This window comes from Nomascus leucogenys, chromosome 5 (genome assembly GCF_006542625.1).
Source record: "Nomascus leucogenys isolate Asia chromosome 5, Asia_NLE_v1, whole genome shotgun sequence".
Taxonomy (NCBI): domain Eukaryota; kingdom Metazoa; phylum Chordata; class Mammalia; order Primates; family Hylobatidae; genus Nomascus; species Nomascus leucogenys.
In genome coordinates, this window is record NC_044385.1 from 31,569,924 (window position 1) to 31,591,367 (window position 21,444).

Below are 21,444 nucleotides of genomic sequence, written 5' to 3' on the forward strand. Positions count from 1 at the left end.
AACATTTCTTTAATTTTTTTTTTTTTTTTTACTTTTCTTACCCAAATCAGAGTCAACGCTTTTATAACATTTTCATTAATATTTTATTGAAACTGTCCTGATTTTGCAAAAAACTTTTAAGATTACATACAAACCTGGTTCATTTGACTCAAATACTTAAAATCTACCTTGATTATGTAACTGAAGAACTACATGGGATCCCAGGTCTACTGCAAATGTATGATTAATCTCTGCAGTACTTGATAATATTCTTCAATGTCTTTCTCTTTACTCCTTCCTTACCCTTCTGTCACAGAGAAAGAAATGTCTCTACTCCCTGTTGGGTCAACCTTTCTATCTGTGCTGTAGATCCTATATACACTCTTGACTTTTATGGGACCAGAAATAATCTCCATTCTTTCAGTCTTCAGGTCCTTCTGGCAACTCTCCTCTCTAGCTACAAGTGTGCTCAAGCCTGTCCTAACCTAGAGGAAAAATAAAGCACCAATTATCTTTTTTTTCAAACCAGCCTTGATCCTTAAGCTATCACTTGGATTCTCTGCTTTCCTTCACCACCAAACTTCTTGAAAGGTATTTGAATTTGCTGTCTCTTTTATCTTTTACTTCCTCATTTCCTGCAACCTAGCTTTCTTCCACCAACACCTAACTAACATATATTTGCAAATGGTATCTACTGCCAAAATTAATGTCATTTCTCCATCATACAATGTGTCCCTTTGGCTCTTGGTTGTCTATCCTGTCCCCTTAAATGCTAATGTTCCCCCAGAGTTCTAATTTTGACTTTTCTTTCTTTCTATATACCCACTCAATGGAAAATCTTATCAATTTTTTATCACATAAATATTATGGACTCCAAATATTTCTCACCCTTTCTTCTTTCCTAAATTCCAAAGGAGTACTTCCAACTATATACTTAACATCTACACTTGAACAATCATAGCAATCTCAAAGTAAACATATTAATCAATCTAATCATTCTTCACCCTACCCACCAGCCTATCTGCTTCTCTTCCTATGTTTCCTATCAATTCAAAATACTACTAGCTACTGGATTATCAAACTAGAAACTCAAAATTAGAAATACATTTCTCTTCCTTTAATTTCTCACATCAATCAGACAGCAGACCTGTCATTTTAGGAAGGTCTATGAAATATTCTTCAACTGTACTCATCTTTGCCACCTCGACCACCCCTGCTATTAGTTGAGGTGCTCTGCTTCTTGATTGCTGGATTGCTGTAGTAGATTCCCTCCTGACCTCCAGTCCGCTTTTCATTTTAGCAACCACTGTTATCTTTCTAAAACATGGATCTGATTATGTCACTCCCTGCTTAAAGTCCTTAATTTTTCCCCTTTCCTTTAAGAATCAGGTATTAACCTTTTAAAAGTCTTATCTCTTTCTTATTCCTCTCAAGTACTTGAGATTATTTAGCACGCTATCATCTCTGAACAGATTATGGGTTTTCACACAGATCTGTGCTCTTATTCTGGGAATAAAATTTGCCTGGACTACGATGCTCAAGGCATAGAACTTCGAACATTTAAAATAAATGGAGAAATGCCAAACCACAGTTTAAAAAACTCACTTATTTTCCAAAGTAACTTAAACTCTTGAAACTATGCTCAAATATGCATCTAGCAAAAAAATTTACCACTACATTTATTCAGTATTTGTAAAACCAGAAACCGTATTAATTCTACAAGGAAAAAAAAATACATAATCAGCATACGTTTCAGAAATATTTTCACTTCTGTAATATGCTTTAGTTAAAACTAACCTGCCAGTGCTGAGTGACAGCATTCCACACTCCCACTTTCCCTGTATGACTCGTGGCCACCAACTGGTTACCAATAAAGAAGAGAGCATCTACAGGAACACCCAGGCTGAACACTCCTTAAATGACAATAAAAAATAAAAAGGTTAATCAGTCACCATTTTTAGAATTAATCAAAACCTGGATTAAAAACATCTTAAAGGTGACTAATTTAATATTCTCATTACTACAAACTACGTGCTATACGTGTTGGGGACCAGAAATAAGAAACTCACAATCTCTTAAGCAGCTTATAGAGCTACTAAAGCAAGGAAGAGTCTGCTCCAAGCCATCTCATACTGCTGTAACACCTTATCCTGAAGCTTGTCCAGCTTCCTAACCTCAGCTGATCATCAAAATAACCTGATTGATAGATTTAAAATAAACAAAACAAAACAAAAAGGATCCTGGGATCCATGCCAGACTCACTAAATCAGAAAACCCACTGTAATGTTACAAAATCCATAGGTGAGTTAGATGCAGCTTGCTCATGGACCTGATATTTAAGAACTAGGGATCTGAACACACAGACTTGGCAGCCTTAATTATCTAGAATGTGTCTAAATTCGGGAAATAAGCAAAAAGGAGAAAAAAGCAGCAAAAAGTCACATGATACTAAAAACAAACATTTGGGCCTTTTACTCAGAGCTTATTTTTAAACCCCATGTTTTCCAGCACTGCAATCTTGATTTAATTAATTCAAAAGACACTACATCAGGCTTTAGGATTAAAAAACACGGGAAGACAAGATGTTACTAAGAACATACACTTTAGTAGAGAAAAAACTGCAACCAATTATAATTTGATACAACAATAACAGAAGGATGCACAGGGTATAATAGTAATCTATGGGGTAAAAAGGGTATGTAAAGGGGGTTGAAAATATATCTTAGAAAAGAAGCCATCTGAGTTGGAGTTTTTAAAGGTTAATAGGAGTCCATCAAATTGGGAGACTGAATATGGGCAAGCTCAGGGAATCAGAGCAAACAGAAGAGTTAAGTGTAGGTGAGAGAGGTTGTAAGAAGCACATATCACACATCAATAGCAAAAGACCCAGCAATGCCTAAGCAGAGAATTCTAGGCTCACCTTGGTGCAGCATATTGGCCTTATACACTCGTCTCTCTTTAGCAGAGTACTGCACTAGGAGTCACGAGAACCAGGGTTGGGATCCTGGCTCTCATAGTACCTTTGTTTGCCACTTTTTTGGTTCTTATCTCAACTACGAAATAGGGTCTAAGCTAAATGTTTGAATGATCACTTGAGCTTAAAAATCGGCCAGGCACGATGGCTCATGCCGGCAATCCCAGCACTTTGGGAGGCCAGGGCGGGTGGATCACTTGAGGTCAGGAGTTCAAGACCAGCCTGGGCAACACACTGAAACCCCATCTCTACTAAAAGCACAAAAATTAGCTGGGTATGGTAGCACATGCCTGTAATCCCAGCTACTGGGGAGGCTGTGGCAGGAGAATTGCTTGCACCCAGACACCCAGAGGCGGAGGTTACAGTGAGCCGAGACCACACTACTGCACTCCAGCCCAGGTGGCAGAGCAAGACACTGTCTCAAAAAAAAAAAAAAAAAAGGTTGTATCCAATTCTAGCACTTAAATAGCATTATCTTAATTATTTGAAAAACACTTTATGGGAAATATATTTTTATCTAATAATGCTGGGAAATAAGTCTCACCTCTAAAATACTGTTTTATATAGATCTTTGGCTGCTTCAAGTATCAGTTTATTTATGTTTAAAAAGTACCTGTGCCAATACAAACAACTTTGTCAGCATTTAGCTGAGAAAAAAATGCATGAAACCTTGAAGAACTCATGGGAAAAACAAAGCAACTAAATGCAATTATAACATGCTTTAAAAGCACAAACCAGAAAGATTACTGATTTATTTTAAATCTTATACTTGTGCTAGGTATTCTCTTTTTGTTCAGAACTGTACTATACACCAGACCAGTGACAAACAACACCTTGAAAACGTTTAATCAGTCTTGTAAGAGCAAGGCATCTAGCAAGAAGATGATACATGACAAAAAGAAACCAAAACAAAAAACCTGCTAAGTATTGCTAAAAGTATCTTCTATATAAACATTTTAATTATATGTATAAAATCCATATTTATACAAGCATGCACATGAAACACATTATCTCAGCCCAAAAAACTAGAACAAAATAAAGGACAACACACACACGCAAAGCTAAGTCCTTTGCCCAGAACTGATTAAGAAACGAACCTGTCACTTCAAAGCATAAAGTCATTATTTTATGTTGTATACAATTTTAGGGATTCTACATAATAGTACTTTAATGATGATAACAAACAATGTGAACATGTCTTTTTAGAACATGTGAAGCCAACTATATTCAGTATTATGGGCTATGTGAAAGACAGAAATGAAAACAGGAAAACCAACTAACACGGATTACTCCAGAGAAGGATGAGGTTCTAGGAAATTAAGAAAGACACTCTGAATGGTCTCACGAAATTTAAAGTGTCACTCCTGCTTAGGCTCAACAATCCTGAGCACCAGCGACAGGGAAGACAACAGTAGAAGTAATGACCAGTTCCTGTCTTAAGGGGCCCTCTTGGTAAAATATTGCTTATAGCAGCAACCCAGTAACTCTGTCTTATCTAAGTTATAATGAAGGGAGTTCAGCCTCTGGGAGAGCTTTATCATGGATATACCAGCCCTAACAATTTTCTTTGGATAGTGTTGTCATGTTCTGAAGAGTATTTGTTAGCAACAAATGGCTTCTTTTACAGGGCATGAACAAATTACTATTGTACCAGCTCATAACATAGCTACCTATCACATTAGCCTTTGAACACCAAGCAAGTAATAAAATTTCCTTCACTTATTGGTATGTTACAAGTAGCTACTTGAAAAAGGAAAAAAAAATCACAACTGGTTTACCTTCTGTTTAATTACCAGTGTATTATAATTTCAAAATTTTTTATGTTAAATTTTTTTTCTTAAAGTTGTTTGGGAGGACTTAAGCTGTTGACCACGATAGAATAAATGGCACCCAATTATTCTCCACTTTAAAACAGCAGTAACAACAAAAAAAAATTGGACAAAATATATGAAACAACTGTTTTTAGGTATTGCACAACAGGCAGCAGAGGACCTGAGAGACAGAAACACACTGACAAACCCCTACATTCCCCCTGGCTTTCTGCATAAGAGTACTTTCTATCACAGCATAGAAAGGTGAGACCTAAGTGATATGGTTTGGTTCTGTGCCCCACCCAAATCTCATCTTGTAGGTCCCGTAGTTCCCAGGTGTTGTGAGAGGAACCCCATGGGAAACGATTGAATCATGGGGACCGGCCTTTCCTTTGTCATTCTCGTGATAGGGAACGTATTGTCTCACAAGATCTGGTTTTAAAAACAGGAGTTTCTCTGCACAAGCTCTCCTTGCCTGCTGCCATCCACATAAGATGTGACTTGCTCCTCCTTGCCTTCTGCCATGATTGTGAGGCCTCCCCAGCCATGTGGAACTGTAAGTCCAATTAAACCTCTTTTCTTTTGTGAATTTCCCAGTTTTGGGTATGTCTTTATCAGCAGTGTGAAAATAGGCTAATATACCCAATAAAGAGAGATGATTTCCCTGAACTGAGGAGGCGAAGAACTTGAGGCTAGAATTAGTAGGTACGGTACAAGAAGGAAGGGAACTGTGCCAGAGGGGGGGCATAAAAGTTGCATAAGCGTTTCCCTAAGACCTTGGCTAAGGCCTAACTGCACCTGGGCAGGGAAAGAATCCCCAAAGAAAGGCTGCTGGCTGGGCGCGGTGGCTCACGCCTGTAATCCCAGCACTTTGGGAGGCTGAGGCGGGTGGATTACGAGGTCAAGAGATCAAGACTATCCTGGTCAAGATGGTGAAACCTGTCTCTACTAAAAATACAGAAATTAGCTGGGTGTGGTGGCATGTGCCTGTAGCCCCAGCTACTCGAGAGGCTGAGGCAGGAGAATCCCTTAAACCTGGGAGGCGGAGGTTGCAGTGAGCCGTGATCACGCCACTGCACTCCAGCCTGGAGACAGAGTGAGATTCCGTCTAAGAAAGAAAGAGAAGAAAGAGAAGAAAGAAAAAGAAAGAAAGAAAGAAAGACAGACAGACAGACAGAAAGAAAGAAAGAAAGAAAGAAGGAAAGAAAGAAAAGAAAGAAAAGAAAGAAAGAAAGGCTGCTTTAGGACTAAGAGGTAACTGGAGATATCAGATATCAGAGGTCATATGTGAGTAGATGGAGTAGTTCCAACTCAATAAAAGTAAAGAGTTCTTGCTGAGCCCCTCTGGCATTCAGTTAAATAAGATTCCAGAAAAGTAACATCTTAAAAATAAGGACTACACCTTTGAAAAGGAGCCCTGCCCTAAAATTAAAAATAAGGCTAGAAGAAGTTACCTACCCCTAACAAAGTAATGAAACAAGCCTAACAGGTTCAAGATCCTTTAGTAATTTAGTTGCCTGCCAGAACAAAGCTCATAACTTTTAAAGAAAGGCAACATAATTCATAACCCTACAAAATGTATCATACACATGTACAGCACATAATCAAAACTCTCTAGACATGTGAAACAGGAAAATGTGACCCAAAATAAAAACATGATAACCAGATATTGATATTAGCAGACAAATACTTTAACAAAGTAAACAGCTGAACATAATGAACAAAAAGACAAGAAATCTTAGCAGAAGAAACAAACTAGAAAATGGAATCAAAAGATAATACTAGAGCTAAAAAGTCCAACATTTCAAATGAAAATTCACTAGATGAACTTAACTGCAGATTGAATACTGTAGAAGTATAAAAGACATTAAAGATAGATCAATAAAAGATATCTAAACTGAAGAATGGAGAAAAAAATGAAATAAAAAATCAGGGCTCCCACAACCCCAGGTTAATATAAAGTGATCTAGAAAGCTCAAAAGGAGGAAGAGGGAGGGAGCAAGGGAGAGATGGAGAAAAGAGGAAAGGAGACAGGTACAGGCCTCCCTCAACTGTGTCAACCAAAAATGTCTCTAGACATTTCCAAATATCCCTTGGTGGATAAGATTTCTTTGGTTGTGAAACATAAATCTAGAATATGTAAAAACATTTACAAATAAGTAACAGGATGACAACCTCATTAAAAAGGGCAAATGATTTACAGAGACACTTCTCAAAAGAAAATATACAAATGGTCATTAAGTACAGGAAAAGATGCTCAATATTATTAATCATCAGAAAAATGCAGTTAAAGCCACAATTACAATCAATGAACCATTAAAATCCACAATAATGGCTCAAATTAAAAAGACTGACAATATCAAGTGTTGATTAGGATGTGGAGCAGCTGGGATTCTCACACACTGCAAGTAAAAATGTAAAAAGGTACTTCTGGAAAACAGTTTGGCAGTTTTTTGTAACCTTAAACATACACTTTCCATATGACTAAGAAATTCCACTCCTATATATTTACCTTAAGAAAGTAAATGTCCACAGAAAGACTTCTACTTGAATGTTAACTGCAGCTTTATTCATAATATCTCCAAATTGGAAATAAGCCAAATGTCTATCAACAGGTGAATGGATAAACAAATTCTGCCATATTATTTCAATGGAATACTACTCAGCAATAAAAAGGAACAGACAACTCGTACATGCAACAACATAGATGAATTTCAAAAGCATTATGCTTAATAAAAAGCCAGGCACAAAAGAATAAATACTATATAATTCTACTCATGAAATTCTAGATAAAGGAAATCTAATCTATGGTGACAAAAAGCCTAAACTGCATAAACAATGCAGTTTATGTTGAACATTTTCTTTCCTTCTGGGAATCTGGAATCTTGGTACATACTAGGCAGAGGATGCTGACATGACTGGCCTCTGGTAATGATCTGGAAAACCAAGTTTCTAGTAAGTTTCCCTGACAGATATTTCACAAGTATTGCCACAATTTGTTGCTGTAGGAATTAAGCACATCCTGTGAGACTCTACTAGAAGATAACTCTTAGAAGCTTGCTCCTGGTTTCCTTTAGACTTTGACCCATGTCTTTTGTTGTTGCTGATTCTGCTTTGTATGCTTTCATTGTAATAAATCACAGCTCTAAGTACCTCTATATGCTGAGTCCTGTGAGTCCTCCTAGCAAATCACTGAATCCAGGACTGGTCTCAGGACTCTTAACACAGATATAAAATTCTGCAGTTCAGGTAAGGGGTCCAGATTAGATATATAAACATGCAAGTCATCAGCATATATATTCACAAAGGCTTTAAGATCACGAACAGAATAAATACAAAAGATGGAGTCCAAGGACTGGGCCCTGAGGTACTCCAATATTGTGTAGTCAGGCAGATAAGGAAGAACTCTCAAAAGGAACTAAGAAGAAACACAGAACTAGGATGAAAATCAGTACAACAAGGTGTCCTAGAAGGCAAAAGAAGAAAATCTTCAAAAGGAAAGGAGTAATTAAGCAACATAAACATATCAGATGACAGCTCTAGTAAGAGAAAGACTAGGATTTGATCACAGGATTTAGCAGAATAGAGATCATGGGTAACACTATCAAGAGTTTTATGGATTGGTTGAGGGGAAAGCACAATTAGAGCAAGTCTGAGAGAGAAGATGACATGGAAACAGTAAGATGAGGTAACTACTCTCTCTCTATGGGTGCCTTGATACCGGCCTTCTCACAGCCTTTAGAACTGTGACAAACAGATTTATAGTATAGATCTAGAAGCCACCAGGAATATGTTTTTGTTACAGCAGCCCAAACGGATTAAGGCACTCTAGCTTTAAGAGAAGCAAAAAAAAAAAAAAAAAAAAAAAATGGAGGAAATTAGAAGAGAATGTAGGGTAGTCTTTGTTGTTGCTTTTAAGGCTGAATTACTTCACGAATGTATGCTGATGAAAATGATGCCACAAAGTGGGAAATTTTTATTGGTTCAGGAGAGAGGGGGAATTGCAATGTAATCGTGGAGTGAGGGGAAATAGCATCTAATATACAACTGGAGAAGTTGGCCTTAGGTAAGAGTAGAGAAAATTTAATCACAGTAACAAAAGAAACTAATAGAGAGTATCAGAACTGATACACATAGATGGGCACATGTGACGAATAACAACTTAGGGAAAATTTCTCCTGGTTTTCTCTATTTCTTCAATGAGAATGAGAGGTGTTGTAAGTTTAGGGAGAAAGAAAAAAGTATGAAGTATCATCCAGGAGAGTAACAGAGAGAACCAAAAAGGATTATACAGTAGGATCGCTGGGTAGCTTTAAAGGCCCACTCGAGAACAGAGGTCAGGAATTGAGACAGCATTGGTGTGTGTGTGCATGTGTATACATGTGCACGCACATTTCTTTTTCCCAGCCATCATCAGCCACACAGATGGAGAGACACAATAAACTCGAGGCTCTATGCTAAAGAGTGATTATAAGGACAGACTCCACATCTGACAAAAAGGGGAAGTGACAAATGAAGAGAACCCAGCGGAGTTGAAAAATTCAACCGGGGAACTGGAGCTAATAACTTCAAAGGAATGAAGGATAGTAACCCAGAGGGCAGCTGAAGGCTATGTCAAGTGTAAGTCTAGAAGGCATGAGACGAAATCCAAAACCAGAAGGGAGAGAAGGAAGGTTGGGAAAGAAGGAAAGGACAATGGTCTAGAAGAGCGGTTTTCAAAGTGGGGTTTGGGAAACATGGTTACCTAAGACCGTTACCAGAAGTCTGAGAGGAAAAGACTATTTCCATGGTTAACATGAAAAAAACATTTGCCTTAAAAAAATTTTTATTCTCTAAGAGTATACAGAGGAGTTTTCCAGAGGCTACATGATATGTCATGAGGTCACCATTAAGACAGCTAACAGAATCTGCATATATATTTTTATTTTTTCTATAATTATCTATAGTGGTGGGTTTAGAGTATAACTAAACTTCCCAAGATTAACACAGTTTGTTCTAAATACTTCTAGTGTGCTCTTATTAGCTATCTTCAATTTATATCTGCTATAATTTCTGCAACCTCATTATTGTCCAATAAATTATTTTGAAATCCAAGTTTTTATGCACCTACAAAGAAGTACAAGAAATAAGTAAATACTGCTGTGTTGTTGTGCAATATTAGTATTAAAAATGTTTTGAAAGTTTTCTAAATTTTTATATTTTACCAAAAACTATTAAAAATTTTTTGTTCTACAATTTTAAAAAATATATTCTTACACTTAGTGATGGATCACTGGCTTTAAAAAGGAAAATTAGAACACTCGCATGCTCAAGCCATAGGGGCACCATCTAAGTCTAAAGATGCTGACAAAGAAAAATATGACAAATCAGAATTCTTTGACTCATAAAAGGACAGACTCAAACAATTGGGCAAAACTGTAAATAATTTTTTTTTTTTTTTTTGAGATGGAGTGCCATTTTGTTTCACCCAGGCTGGAGTGCAATGGTTCGATCTCGGCTCACTGCAACCTCCGCCTCCTGGGTTCAAGTAATTCTCCTGCCTCAGCCTCCTGAGTAGCTGGGATTACAGGTGCATGCCACCACGCCCGGCTAATTTTTGTATTTTTAGTAAAGACGGGGTTTCACCATGTTGGTCAGGCTAGTCTCGAACTCCTGACCTCATGATCCACCCACCTCAGCCTCCCAAAGTGCTGGGATTATAGGCATCAGCTGCCACGCTCAGCCAATAAAAATTTTAAAATAACAAAAACTATCTTTCCCTCAACTACTGGGCAACATAGTGAGACCCCATCTATACAGTGATTAAAAAATAATAGCCAGGCATGGTGGTGCCTGCCTGTAGTTCTAGCTACTAAGGAGGCTTGAGTGCCTGAGCCCAGGAGGTTGAGGATGCAGTGAGCTAGGATCACATCACTGCACTCCAGTCTGTGTGACAGAGCAAGACACTGTTTCAGGAAAAAAAAAAAAAAAAAAAGGAAAGAAAAGAAGAAAAAGAAATTAAGTATTTTAAATAAAGATGTAAAAAACTCATTTAATCCAGAAATTGTTTGGTATAGACCTTCAAACTAGAAATGAAAAATCTAATGAAGGATCTTAAAGGTTAGTTACGACATCACAGTGGCTAGAGAAGTACACCCAATTGCTGACAGACTAATAAAGCCTTGAACAGATGACAATGCTGAATGCCTGCTAGATGAAAAGTCCATGAAGAAATAACATGGTAACTTTTCAATAATACAGTAACTCTTCAATCTAAAGAGTTGGCAGAGAGTCAATCTCTTGTCTGTAGAATTGTATTTTTGTCTTGCAAACAGATGAATATATAGATGTGGCTGGACCTGGTATTTTACTTGTATCCAGCTGGTATTAGCCAGACCTGGTGTTTTACTTGTACCCATCTGGTATTAGCTCCAACTGATCATTAAAAATCCTTTATGTGAATGCACAGCTACAAACACAGGACGTGCTGAAATAGCCAAAGTGTTGAAAACTTATATGAATTTCATGGCTTATTCTAGAACATCTGTGTTGACATTTACACTGATGATGCAAAGCAATGTTTGGTAAAAACAGCAGGTACCTTTCTTAGCACAAACCAGGACAGTGGCACTAAACTTTACTAGTGACCATTGCATTTTTCTCTGCCATAGACTTTCAAGAACATAAAAGGCCAAATCAAAGATTTAAAGATTAAATTAAAGATTAAAGATTTGGCCTTTTATGATCCCGAAAGTCTGTGGCAGAGAATGTAATGGTCACTAGTAACTAAAGAATGTCCTTGATGAGCAGTAAAAATTTGTATTGACAAAAACTTAATTTCAACTATATATGTTAATATTCTGTGTGACTAAGTACTACGGCTATGTCAAGGAAAAGCACCTTCACAAATGCTGGAGCAAAGAGCTACACAAGCTGCTCTGTTCATTAAGTACCATTTTAACTTGAGATGACTATAGTTATTCAGAACTGGGTGTTTGGCAGAACTATCCTCAAAAAATAAACAAAGTAAGCCTGTTATCTAAAGGAAAACAACTGATGTCATTTGTTGCCAATGATAAAAATTCAATGTTTCAAGTGAAACTCTGCAGTTTGGAAAACTTTTATCTGCCACAGTGAGTGTGACAACTCCCTAACATGTAGTCAGCAGGGATACTAATGAATGCAATTTTTTTTCATATTATACAATGAAAGGTATCAACATTTGGAAGATCTACATAACTCAGCAAACCAATAATTTCCAAATGCCTAACATCTTATAAAAGCATGTATGGTAAAAGATCCACTCAAAGTACAAAATAGTCTGATGGATTTTAATTTAACAGAATATGAAAAGTTCACTGATACGATTTTAGAGTTTTGATAAAGAATCAAAGAAGACTACGCACAATTTTCTGAAAAGACTAAAAAAAGTTTTTTCCAACTACGTATCTGTGTAAGATCAAGTTTTCTTCATATACTTCAATCAAAACAACGTATCACAGCAGATTGAATGCAGAAATAGATATCACAGTTCAAAAAGAGATTTACAAAACTGTAAACCAATGCCATTCTTCTCACACATTTTTGGAAAATGTGGTTATTTCTCATTAAAAATGTTACTTGTTATGCAATGCATTATTATAACTATATTAACATTTATAAAAATTTCCATTGTAATTTCTAATATAGTAAATACTGATAGAAAATAACCTACAGAAAGGCCGGGCACGGTGGCTCACGCCTGTAATTCCAGCACTTTGGGAGGCCAAGGTGGGCAGAACCCCATCTCTATTAAAAACAAAAAAATTAGCTGGGCATGGTGGCGCATGCCTGCAGTCCCAACTACTCGGGAGGATGAGGCAGGAGAATTGCTTGAACCCAGGAGGCAGAGGTTGCAGTGAGCTGAGATTGTGCCATTGCACTACAGCCTGGGTGACAGAGCAAGACTCAGTCTCAAAAAAAAAAAAAGGAAACAAAAAAGAAAATAACCTATACTCTTTCGGGTCCTGAGTAACTTTTTAAGAGGATTAAGGGGTTCTGAAACCAAAAAGTTTGGGAATGTCTTGTCTAGAAGCAACAACAATGAGGAGCAAGAAAGTGACTTACCCCACATTCAGGTTCAGTGGTTTGAGAGGGGTGGAGAGAAAACAGCAAAAACAGCCACCACTAAGTGGGATTCAGGAAAAGCAATATTCTCATAGAGCAGCCAGGTTTCACTTAAAGTAGTGAAAAGATGTTCCCCATGTCTTTTCTAAAACATCATTTTTCCTTCATTATCAGATAATTCCTCCCACATTAAATACTGTGACAGCTCTAGCTAACTGAGAGTCCAGGTTAATTTTCATATTCAGTGTCAATCTCTTTTATAAACTTCAAAATATTATCATCAAATTGCAACATAAACAAGATTCTTCCTACCAATTTCACTTCCACTTCCCCCATCCTGAACACTCCACAAGATGATGCTACTCTCTGAGGCAACAGCAACCATTTTGTCTTTGTCTCCATGTGGCCCTCCAACCACCTTTGCATTTAAAGCTACTCGTTCGATAGTCCAATCCAAATATGGGCTCGTAAACACTTGCTGCCATCCTGAAGATTCTTTGATTCTGTTAAGGAAGAACAGGCACGTAAGGTAGACTCAGCAGCAATGAGGCAAAGAGAATACACATCAATGCACCAAAAACAAAAAACAACAACAAAAAACAAAAAAAAAAAACTAACCAGTTACCCATCCACCTTCCTATTACAAATAAAATTTTGTTGATCTATATCGCCTATAAAGCCACAATATTATCCTTGGGGTATTGTATACTTGCATACATAGGACATGTATCGACTTGAAAGAGACTACAGTTCTATATTTCCCCAAAGAATAATTTAGTAAAGTCCTCTAAACTTTAAAAAATTTCAAAAACTTTAAAAAAAGATAGTTTTATCTTTCATGTTTCTCTCTACACACACACACACACGCACACACACACACAAATGATACTGTCATCTTCTGTGAGTACAAACAATCAGAAAAAATCTGGATTTCAGAATTATTATTCCTTTCGGTTATTAATCAGCTTTTCAGGGTTTATTAACTGAAATGACACATACTGAATCTCTTGCTTTTTGTACATCAGATGGACAGTCTATCCAGAAACACTAAGATGAGTGTATCACAAGCATTCCAATACATTAGCACTATTATATAAAAAAGGATAGGGTGCAGGATATCCTCTGAAGACTAGTTTTTAAAGGTCTAAATGCAAAACTGTATGGAACTACTGATTACCTGTATGTAAAAGCTAATGTATTCTTTAATACCCAATTTCTCTAATAAATATTCCTGTCAGTTTTTAATAATTCTTTCTGCCCTATTGGAATTTAGGTTTTAAAGAAATGTGTTCTCTGTGATTATATGTATAGCAGCCTTCATACATTGAGAGCTTTAGCAGTTATGTAATCATAATAATGAATGAGTTGAACTATGAAGTATCTATTTTTAAACTAAACAAATAATGCAAACATAACTATAAAATTTCTCTTTTGTCTTACCTAAAGCGAACATAGAAGATGAAGGAAAAGAAGCATTCTTTTGCAAACTACCTGACATTCACTGCAAAAAGCAAACTTAGGTATTCATAAATGATGGTCACCTAAGGGCCTAAATAAAAACACATCAACTTCATTTTCCCTTAAATATGTATGCCAAGTAATACAACTATAATTCATAAGAATATACAATTGACCATATTAATTTGAAGAACTAATGATTTCCTTAAACTTCAAAGCAATAGAGAAAAATGTATCAATTTTTCCTAAGCATTGTGTAATTTATAACCACCCTCTTCAGCCACCAGATGGGATTCATTTGTTAAGATAAATAAAAATACTTAAATACTTACCCAATAAACACTAAAATTTGCTGACATTCTCTTATTCTTTTACTTTCTTAATGAACTTGCTTTTGCTTTACTCTAAGGACTCACCCTGAATTCTTTCTTGTGAGAGATCCAAGAACTCTTTTTTGGGGTCTGAATGAGGACCCCTTTCCAGTAACACCTTCCTGGGAAACCATGAAATGAGATAGTGGAGAGATCTCCGACCCAAAGGAAATAGACTGCAGCACCAATCAGCTGACTTTGGGGTCAAGAACACTTTTCTTTTGAGATTTTGCAGCTTTTAACAATTGAGTAAAGTATACTCTTATAAACAAAATTTTGAGCATATTTCTTTCTCTCTACCTGATTTCTCCAGAATTTGGAAACTATTTGTGAGTATTCTTAACTTACGGCAATATGTAACTACAATAAGAATCTGTTTTCTTTTGTAACAGTACACAATTGGAGAAACTGGTTATTTTACCAAGACTTTGACTGGAATAGCATGCTTTCAGATATGGACTTGTTTAAGGAATCAAATTTGACTCATAGAGCTGATAAAAGCCCCTTGGGAAAACTGGCCACATATCTTGTCTACACGGTCCCTGTACAAGGTTCCTGACCTGTCTGGGGTAAGTAAAGAAAGTCACTTTCTGACAGGCCCAGAAGCCCCAAGTTATCATGAAACCTCAAGAGGAAAGAAACTTACCCAACTCATACAGGTATTTGCAGGCAATGATAAACCCATGGCAAAGCTCAAGGCTTTAAGAAGTCTAATTTGAGATTCTTTATGGATCAAAGTTCCATCAAAGTCAATTTAAAAAGAGCCTATATAGGAACTAATTATTCTTGCTGCACTTTATACAAATAATCAGGCCAAGTATAATAAGACTAAAGTTTATTTTGTAAACAAATCAGTCCTACCATGATTTGTCTTTAGTAAAAATGAAAGGCTGAAAAGAGGAAAAGTGTTTCAAAAACGATGGTATACTTTTTATTAGATTTGTCTCACCAGTAGTTTTTGAGTTTTTTTCTGCAATTTGGACTCACCCTGCTTATCCTTGTGGACCAAGCAGTGATCTGTGGCTGCTGTTCAGAAGAAACAAGAGGCATGGGTAACACAGAAATCTGGATCAGTATTCTAATTGTGGGCATGTATTGGAATTGGCTAGCATATCAGCTTGGTTCCAACTCCATATCAGCTTGGTTACAACAACTTCCCAGTTCATGAAAAGCCCTTCTTATTTAGTTTACTTGGGATAATTTTACTTATTTTGCCTTGTTATTGTAGAATATACTGCTGTTGTTCTCTTTGTGTAGGAATGCAAGATAAGCTTACTCAGTGCTTTCTTAAATTGAACACTTATTAATTTTTCAGTCATCACATTGTCAGAAATCAGAGTTCTCACCATACTGACAGTTTCTAACTTAGCTCTCCTCTACTCTGAATACAGAAGACCCTAATAGGCAGAAATACCATCATCCCTATTCAGACTGCAGAAGTTACAGAAGATGAATCTTCCTCCCTCTGAAACCCTTAGGATTAAGAGTACCCTTGTAAAGGGGAAGGGGAAAATATGTCAGAGACGTTCAAACCAGAGTTGAATGGGGACTGAGTAAAATAAGGCTGAGACCTGCTGGGCTGCATTCCCAGGAGGTTAGGCATTCTTAGTCACAGCATAACAAGGGAGGTCAGCACAAGGTAAAGGTCACAAAGATCCCGCTGACAAAACAGGACAGAGTAAAGAAGCCAGCCAAAACTGAAACCAAGATGGCAACAAAAGTGACCTCTGGTCGTCCTCACTGCTCATTATATGCTAATTATAATGCATTATCATGCTAAAAGACACTCCCACCAGCCCCATGATAGTTTACAAATGACATCTAATGTCTGGAAGTTACCCTATATGGTCTAAAAAGGGGAGGAACATTCAGTTCTGGGAATTGCCTGCTCCTTTCTGAAACACTCATGAATAATCCACCCCTTATTTAGTATATAATCAAGAAATAACTGTAAGTATACTCAGTCAAGCAGCCCTCAGGGCTGCTCTGGCTATGGAGTAGCCATTCTTTTATTCCTTTACTTTCTTAATAAACTTGGATTCACTTAAAAAAAAAAACTATATAATCTCATCTTTTACAGAGATATTAATTCTAAGTTGTTTTTCTCTATAGTAATTAGGGTATTACACAATAAAGAGATGTCAAAAAAGGGTAAAAGAATCAGGACAGCATATTTAAAAATGACTATAACAACTACAGAATTTAACTCTTAATAAGATATGTGAATTTACCTGTTTTTTAAAAAATTACAAAGAAGGTACATATTTGCTCTATAACTTTCCATACAAGTAATACATTTAAAATATGTAGAACAAGGCCAGGCACAGTGGCTCATGCCTGGAATCCCAGCACTTTGGAAGGCCGAGGCAGGTGAATCACCTGAGATCAGGAGTTTGAAAACAGTCTGGTCAACATGGTGAAACCCTGTCTCTACTAAAAATACAAAAATTGGCCAGATGTGGTGGTGCACACCTACAGTCCCAGCTACTCAGGAGGCTGAGGTGGGAGAATTGCTTGAATCCAGGAGGCAGGTGTTGCAGTGACCTGAGATCACGCCATTGCACTCTAGCCTGGGTGATAGGGCGAGACTCTGTCTCACAATCTCAAAAACAAAACAAAACAAAAACTATATAATAATAAATAAAATAAATAAAACAAAATATAAAACAAGAATATGCTCTGTTATTTCACCTCTCCTGATATCATCTTACTGCTGCCTAGTGAACCAACCCTCTGGTTAAGACAGCTACGTGAAGAATATAGTTATGTCTAGTTATTTCCTACGTGAAGACCTCAATAAAATACAGTAGAGAGGACATGCCCTGTGAGATTTTGAAACTTAATATGAACATACTTCACCTCAAATTGTATGAGAACAGACGTATGTCTTAAGGACATGAGAGAACTGAAAAACAGATCCAAGTGCATACACACATATAAAGCAAGATAAAATGGGCTATCAGATTCACTGACAAAGAATGATTTACATAATAAATTGTCAGAACATAATTACCTACCCACTGAGAAGAAACTAAATCCTTAAATCTCATACCACATACAAAAAAGTAAACTCCACAAGGATTAAAGATCTAAAGTGGAATATAAGCCCCAAGGGGGCAGCAATTCACACAACTATTCTTCGTTACTAGAAGTAACACTGTCATAAACTCAGCAAGAAAATGGGACATAAACATAAAACCTAACCATGTAGAAAATTAGTGAAGCTAGGAGAACATCATACAGGTCTTCACTGTACTACTCTGTTTTTTAAAGGTTTTGTAACTTACTGATACAAAAACTTGAGGAAAAACAACTTGTAGAAAAGATTACACTTTTAAACAGTTTAAATATTTTTCTTTCTTTTGAAATCTTTTTATTGCCATTGTGTTGAATGATTTAACTATATGTGAGGAAATCCAAATATGTCCTCAATTTTCGTCCTTCGTCACTTTGCATGAGTATATTGCTCTGAAATGTCAGACTCTTGGTGAAAGCACAGAAAGATCGTAATCAATGCAAACGCAAAAGACTGGAAAATGTAATAGCATCATCCTGCTTACAATTATTACCCAGTGAGTTAAATTTCACGTAATAATGTGGTGTTTCTGGAAAAGAGCAATCTTTAGTATTGTGTACAATAACAAAAAGAAAGTTATGCTGTTACACTTCGATCACTTATCATTTCACAATTCTTCTGAAATTCCTTATTGACAAAAATATGTATATAATATGTAAACAAAAGTCTACAAGTCATCTCAATTCAAATACATAAGATGATAAATTCAAAACAATGCTTCCTAAAAAAAAATTCCTTTACCAAATTAGTCTTGCCTCATACAAAACCATCCCCAAAGAAATTATGCAAAAAATAATTTCCATGCTATTTCATAATTAAAATTACAAATCCACAAAACACTTTTTAAAAAAATTTATTTATTTATTTATTGAGAGGGAGTCTTGCTCTGTTGCACAGGTTGGAGTATAATGGTGAGATCTCAGCCCACTGCAACCCCCACCTCCCGGGTTCAAGTGATTCTCCTGCCTCAGCCTCCCGAGTAGCTGGGATTACAGGCATGCATCACCACACCTGGCTAATTTTTGTATTTTCAGAAGAGATGGGGTTTCACCATGTTGGCTGGGCTGATCTTGAACTCCAACCATCTCGGCCTCCGAAAGTGCTAGGATTACAGGTGTGACCCACTGCGCCCAGCCAAAACACTCTTAAAACATAAAGTCTGCACCTAATCATTACTACAAGGAAAATATAAACCTGAGATTACTGATATAAACAGCACTTACCAGACATGCCAAACCTTTCATAAATTCAGATTTTTAAAAAAAAAATACATCTGGGATTCTTTAAACTATATCTGTAAACTTTAGAAGACATTTTAGACATTTTTCAACTTATGGTGACTACTTTTTCTTAACCGAACTCAACAGTGATAAACAAATAGTTTATATATCTTTGATTTTTCTGCAATTAAATGAAATAATAATTTAAGCTAGTATATTCCAACCACTTTTGTGCTTCTACACCATTCTCTGTCATCAACATTTCTCAATGAGTACAGTGATTTTGAACTAAGAGTCCTATCACTTTCCCAATTAAAAAAAAAATCACCAGTCTGCACTATTCTTCATTGCTTCTCAGGCTCTGAGAATGTAAGCATTAGTAAAACCAAACTACTTCTTTGTAAGTTTCACATATTAGACATTAAACTATACCACTTGTGCAACAACTGCCCTGCTTTACTACCTCACTTCCCAAAATGTGGTATTTATGACCAATGTACTCTCCCTTGCTACAGAATACAAAACACTGAATCATTAGAGATAGATCATCAGGGAGCTCACATTAATAATCCTGTCTAACGTCATTATATACTACAGTCTCAGAAGCTAGGTATAAGCAATAAATAATACATCAAGATATCTCAGTTACATGACAGTTCACACTTGTCTGCGAAATGTTTACAACACATAAAGGCTACCAGAAATATTTAGCAAATTAGCTGCAAAAATAAAAGTAAACTAAATCTTAATCAGATGATACAGACGTGGGTAAAATATGCAGGGAAAAAACTTGATGACTAAACAAAAAATAGCTTTTCAATCTAAAAATATAAAATCACAATTAATTTAAAAACTACCACCTATAAAAGCAAAGCATTATTAATTATACACTACCTGTAACACACAGCAAAATGGGCATATGCAGCTACAATCCAGTTGTGATGGCCAGCTACTATTAGCACCTTTCGTGGATCCACAGGAAATCCTGTTGATTTTGGAAAAAGAAATATTTTACATTCTAAACTGGGGGTTGGCAAATTACAGCCCCCAGGCCAATTTCAGCCTTCTGCCTGTTTTGGTTAATAGTTTTGTTAAGGGCCGGGCATGGTGGCTCACGCCTGTAATCCCAGCACTTTGGGAGGCAGAGGTGGGCGGATCACGAGGTCAGGAGATCGAGATCATCCTGGCTAACACGGTGAAACCTCGTCTCTACTAAAAATACAAAAAACCAGTGGGGCGTGGTGGCAGCTGCCTGTAGTCCCAGCTACTCAGGAGGCTGAGGCAGGAGAATGGCGTAAACCCAGGAAGCGGAGCTTGCAGTAAGCCAAGATGGCACCACTGCACTCCAGCCTGGGCGACAGAGCGAGACTCAGTCTAAAAAAAAAAGTTTTGATGCTTACTTGTTTACATATTGTCCATTAGTGTTCACGCTACAATGGCAAAGTTGAGTAGGTCTGACAGAGAACATGTGGCCCACAAAGCCTAAAATATTTAATCTCCAGCTCTTACCAGATAAAGTTTGTCAACCCTGTTCTAAAGATTCAGAGAAGACAGAAGTTTACGCAACATTTTAAATAAAAATTAAGTGTTAAATGAGACCTTTCCAAGATATAAATGATAAATCTGGATAAAAAAGGAGATGAGGCAAAAATCTTTAAAAGTAATTACTCAGTATCACCCAGAACTAAAAACATACGTATTTTTCTTTTTCTATTTCTGTAATCTTTGCTTACCTAGCCTAACAGTTTCTTCTCCCGTTCCAGACAGAACAGGCTGCGTACCATTTCCCCGGGCTTCACCTTCTGTAGAATTTAGTCCATTTCTAGAATCAGCGGATCTGACTGTGTTGTTTATCTTACGACTAGGAATACCTATAAAGAGAAGAAGAAAACAAATACATTCCTAAGTTCACCTTTCAAAAATTAAAAATATCACATTGTAACAAAGAAACAAAAATGTGAGTTTCATTAAAGCCGAAATACATCTTCCAATGTAGCAAATTATTGCAAATAATTACAATTAAAAAATGAAATGAAAATGAAAAAAACAAAGACAAAATTCTGTCAACAGATTTCTGGTATTGTCACTGTTTACAATAAATAAGCTTTAGGTTACTGAATTAATGGGTAATTAATTCAGCCTGTCAGCCACTCTTTACGATTATGGTACAGGTATTATGTGTTAGGTACTATGTAATAATTTAACTGCTTTAGAACTGAATTTCCCCATACTTTCAAACATTTTTTTATTTGACAGGGAAGCATTTTTTAAAATGAAATCTTGCTCAGAAGTCCATTATAACACAGGTAAAAGCAGGCTCTTCTAACTAAAGTGGGGCTGAGGTGACACTGACTTATCTCTGCAGAATTCCTTAATTTTGTGAAAAAACAGTTTGACAACCAGTGCTCTAACATAGGGGTCAGCAAACTATGGGCCATGGAAAATCCAGCCCAATCAATGCTATTTATGT

General features: G+C 36.6%; 1 protein-coding gene across 4 annotated transcripts in view; it reads right to left on the reverse strand.

Annotated features, from left to right (window-relative positions):
• KCTD3 (potassium channel tetramerization domain containing 3) overlaps positions 1–21,444 on the reverse strand; it is a 57,156-nt gene that overhangs the window by 24,567 nt on the left and 11,145 nt on the right. For all 4 annotated transcript variants that reach the window (XM_012506629.2, XM_003265109.4, XM_012506630.2 and 1 more), the window contains exons 7-10: positions 20,708–20,845; positions 19,869–19,959; positions 13,162–13,352; positions 1,777–1,892 (exon numbers count right to left, since the gene is read on the reverse strand). In XM_012506629.2, coding sequence (XP_012362083.1) covers positions 1,777–1,892; positions 13,162–13,352; positions 19,869–19,959; positions 20,708–20,845 — 536 coding nt within the window. The remainder of the gene's footprint in view (positions 1–1,776; positions 1,893–13,161; positions 13,353–19,868; positions 19,960–20,707; positions 20,846–21,444) is intronic.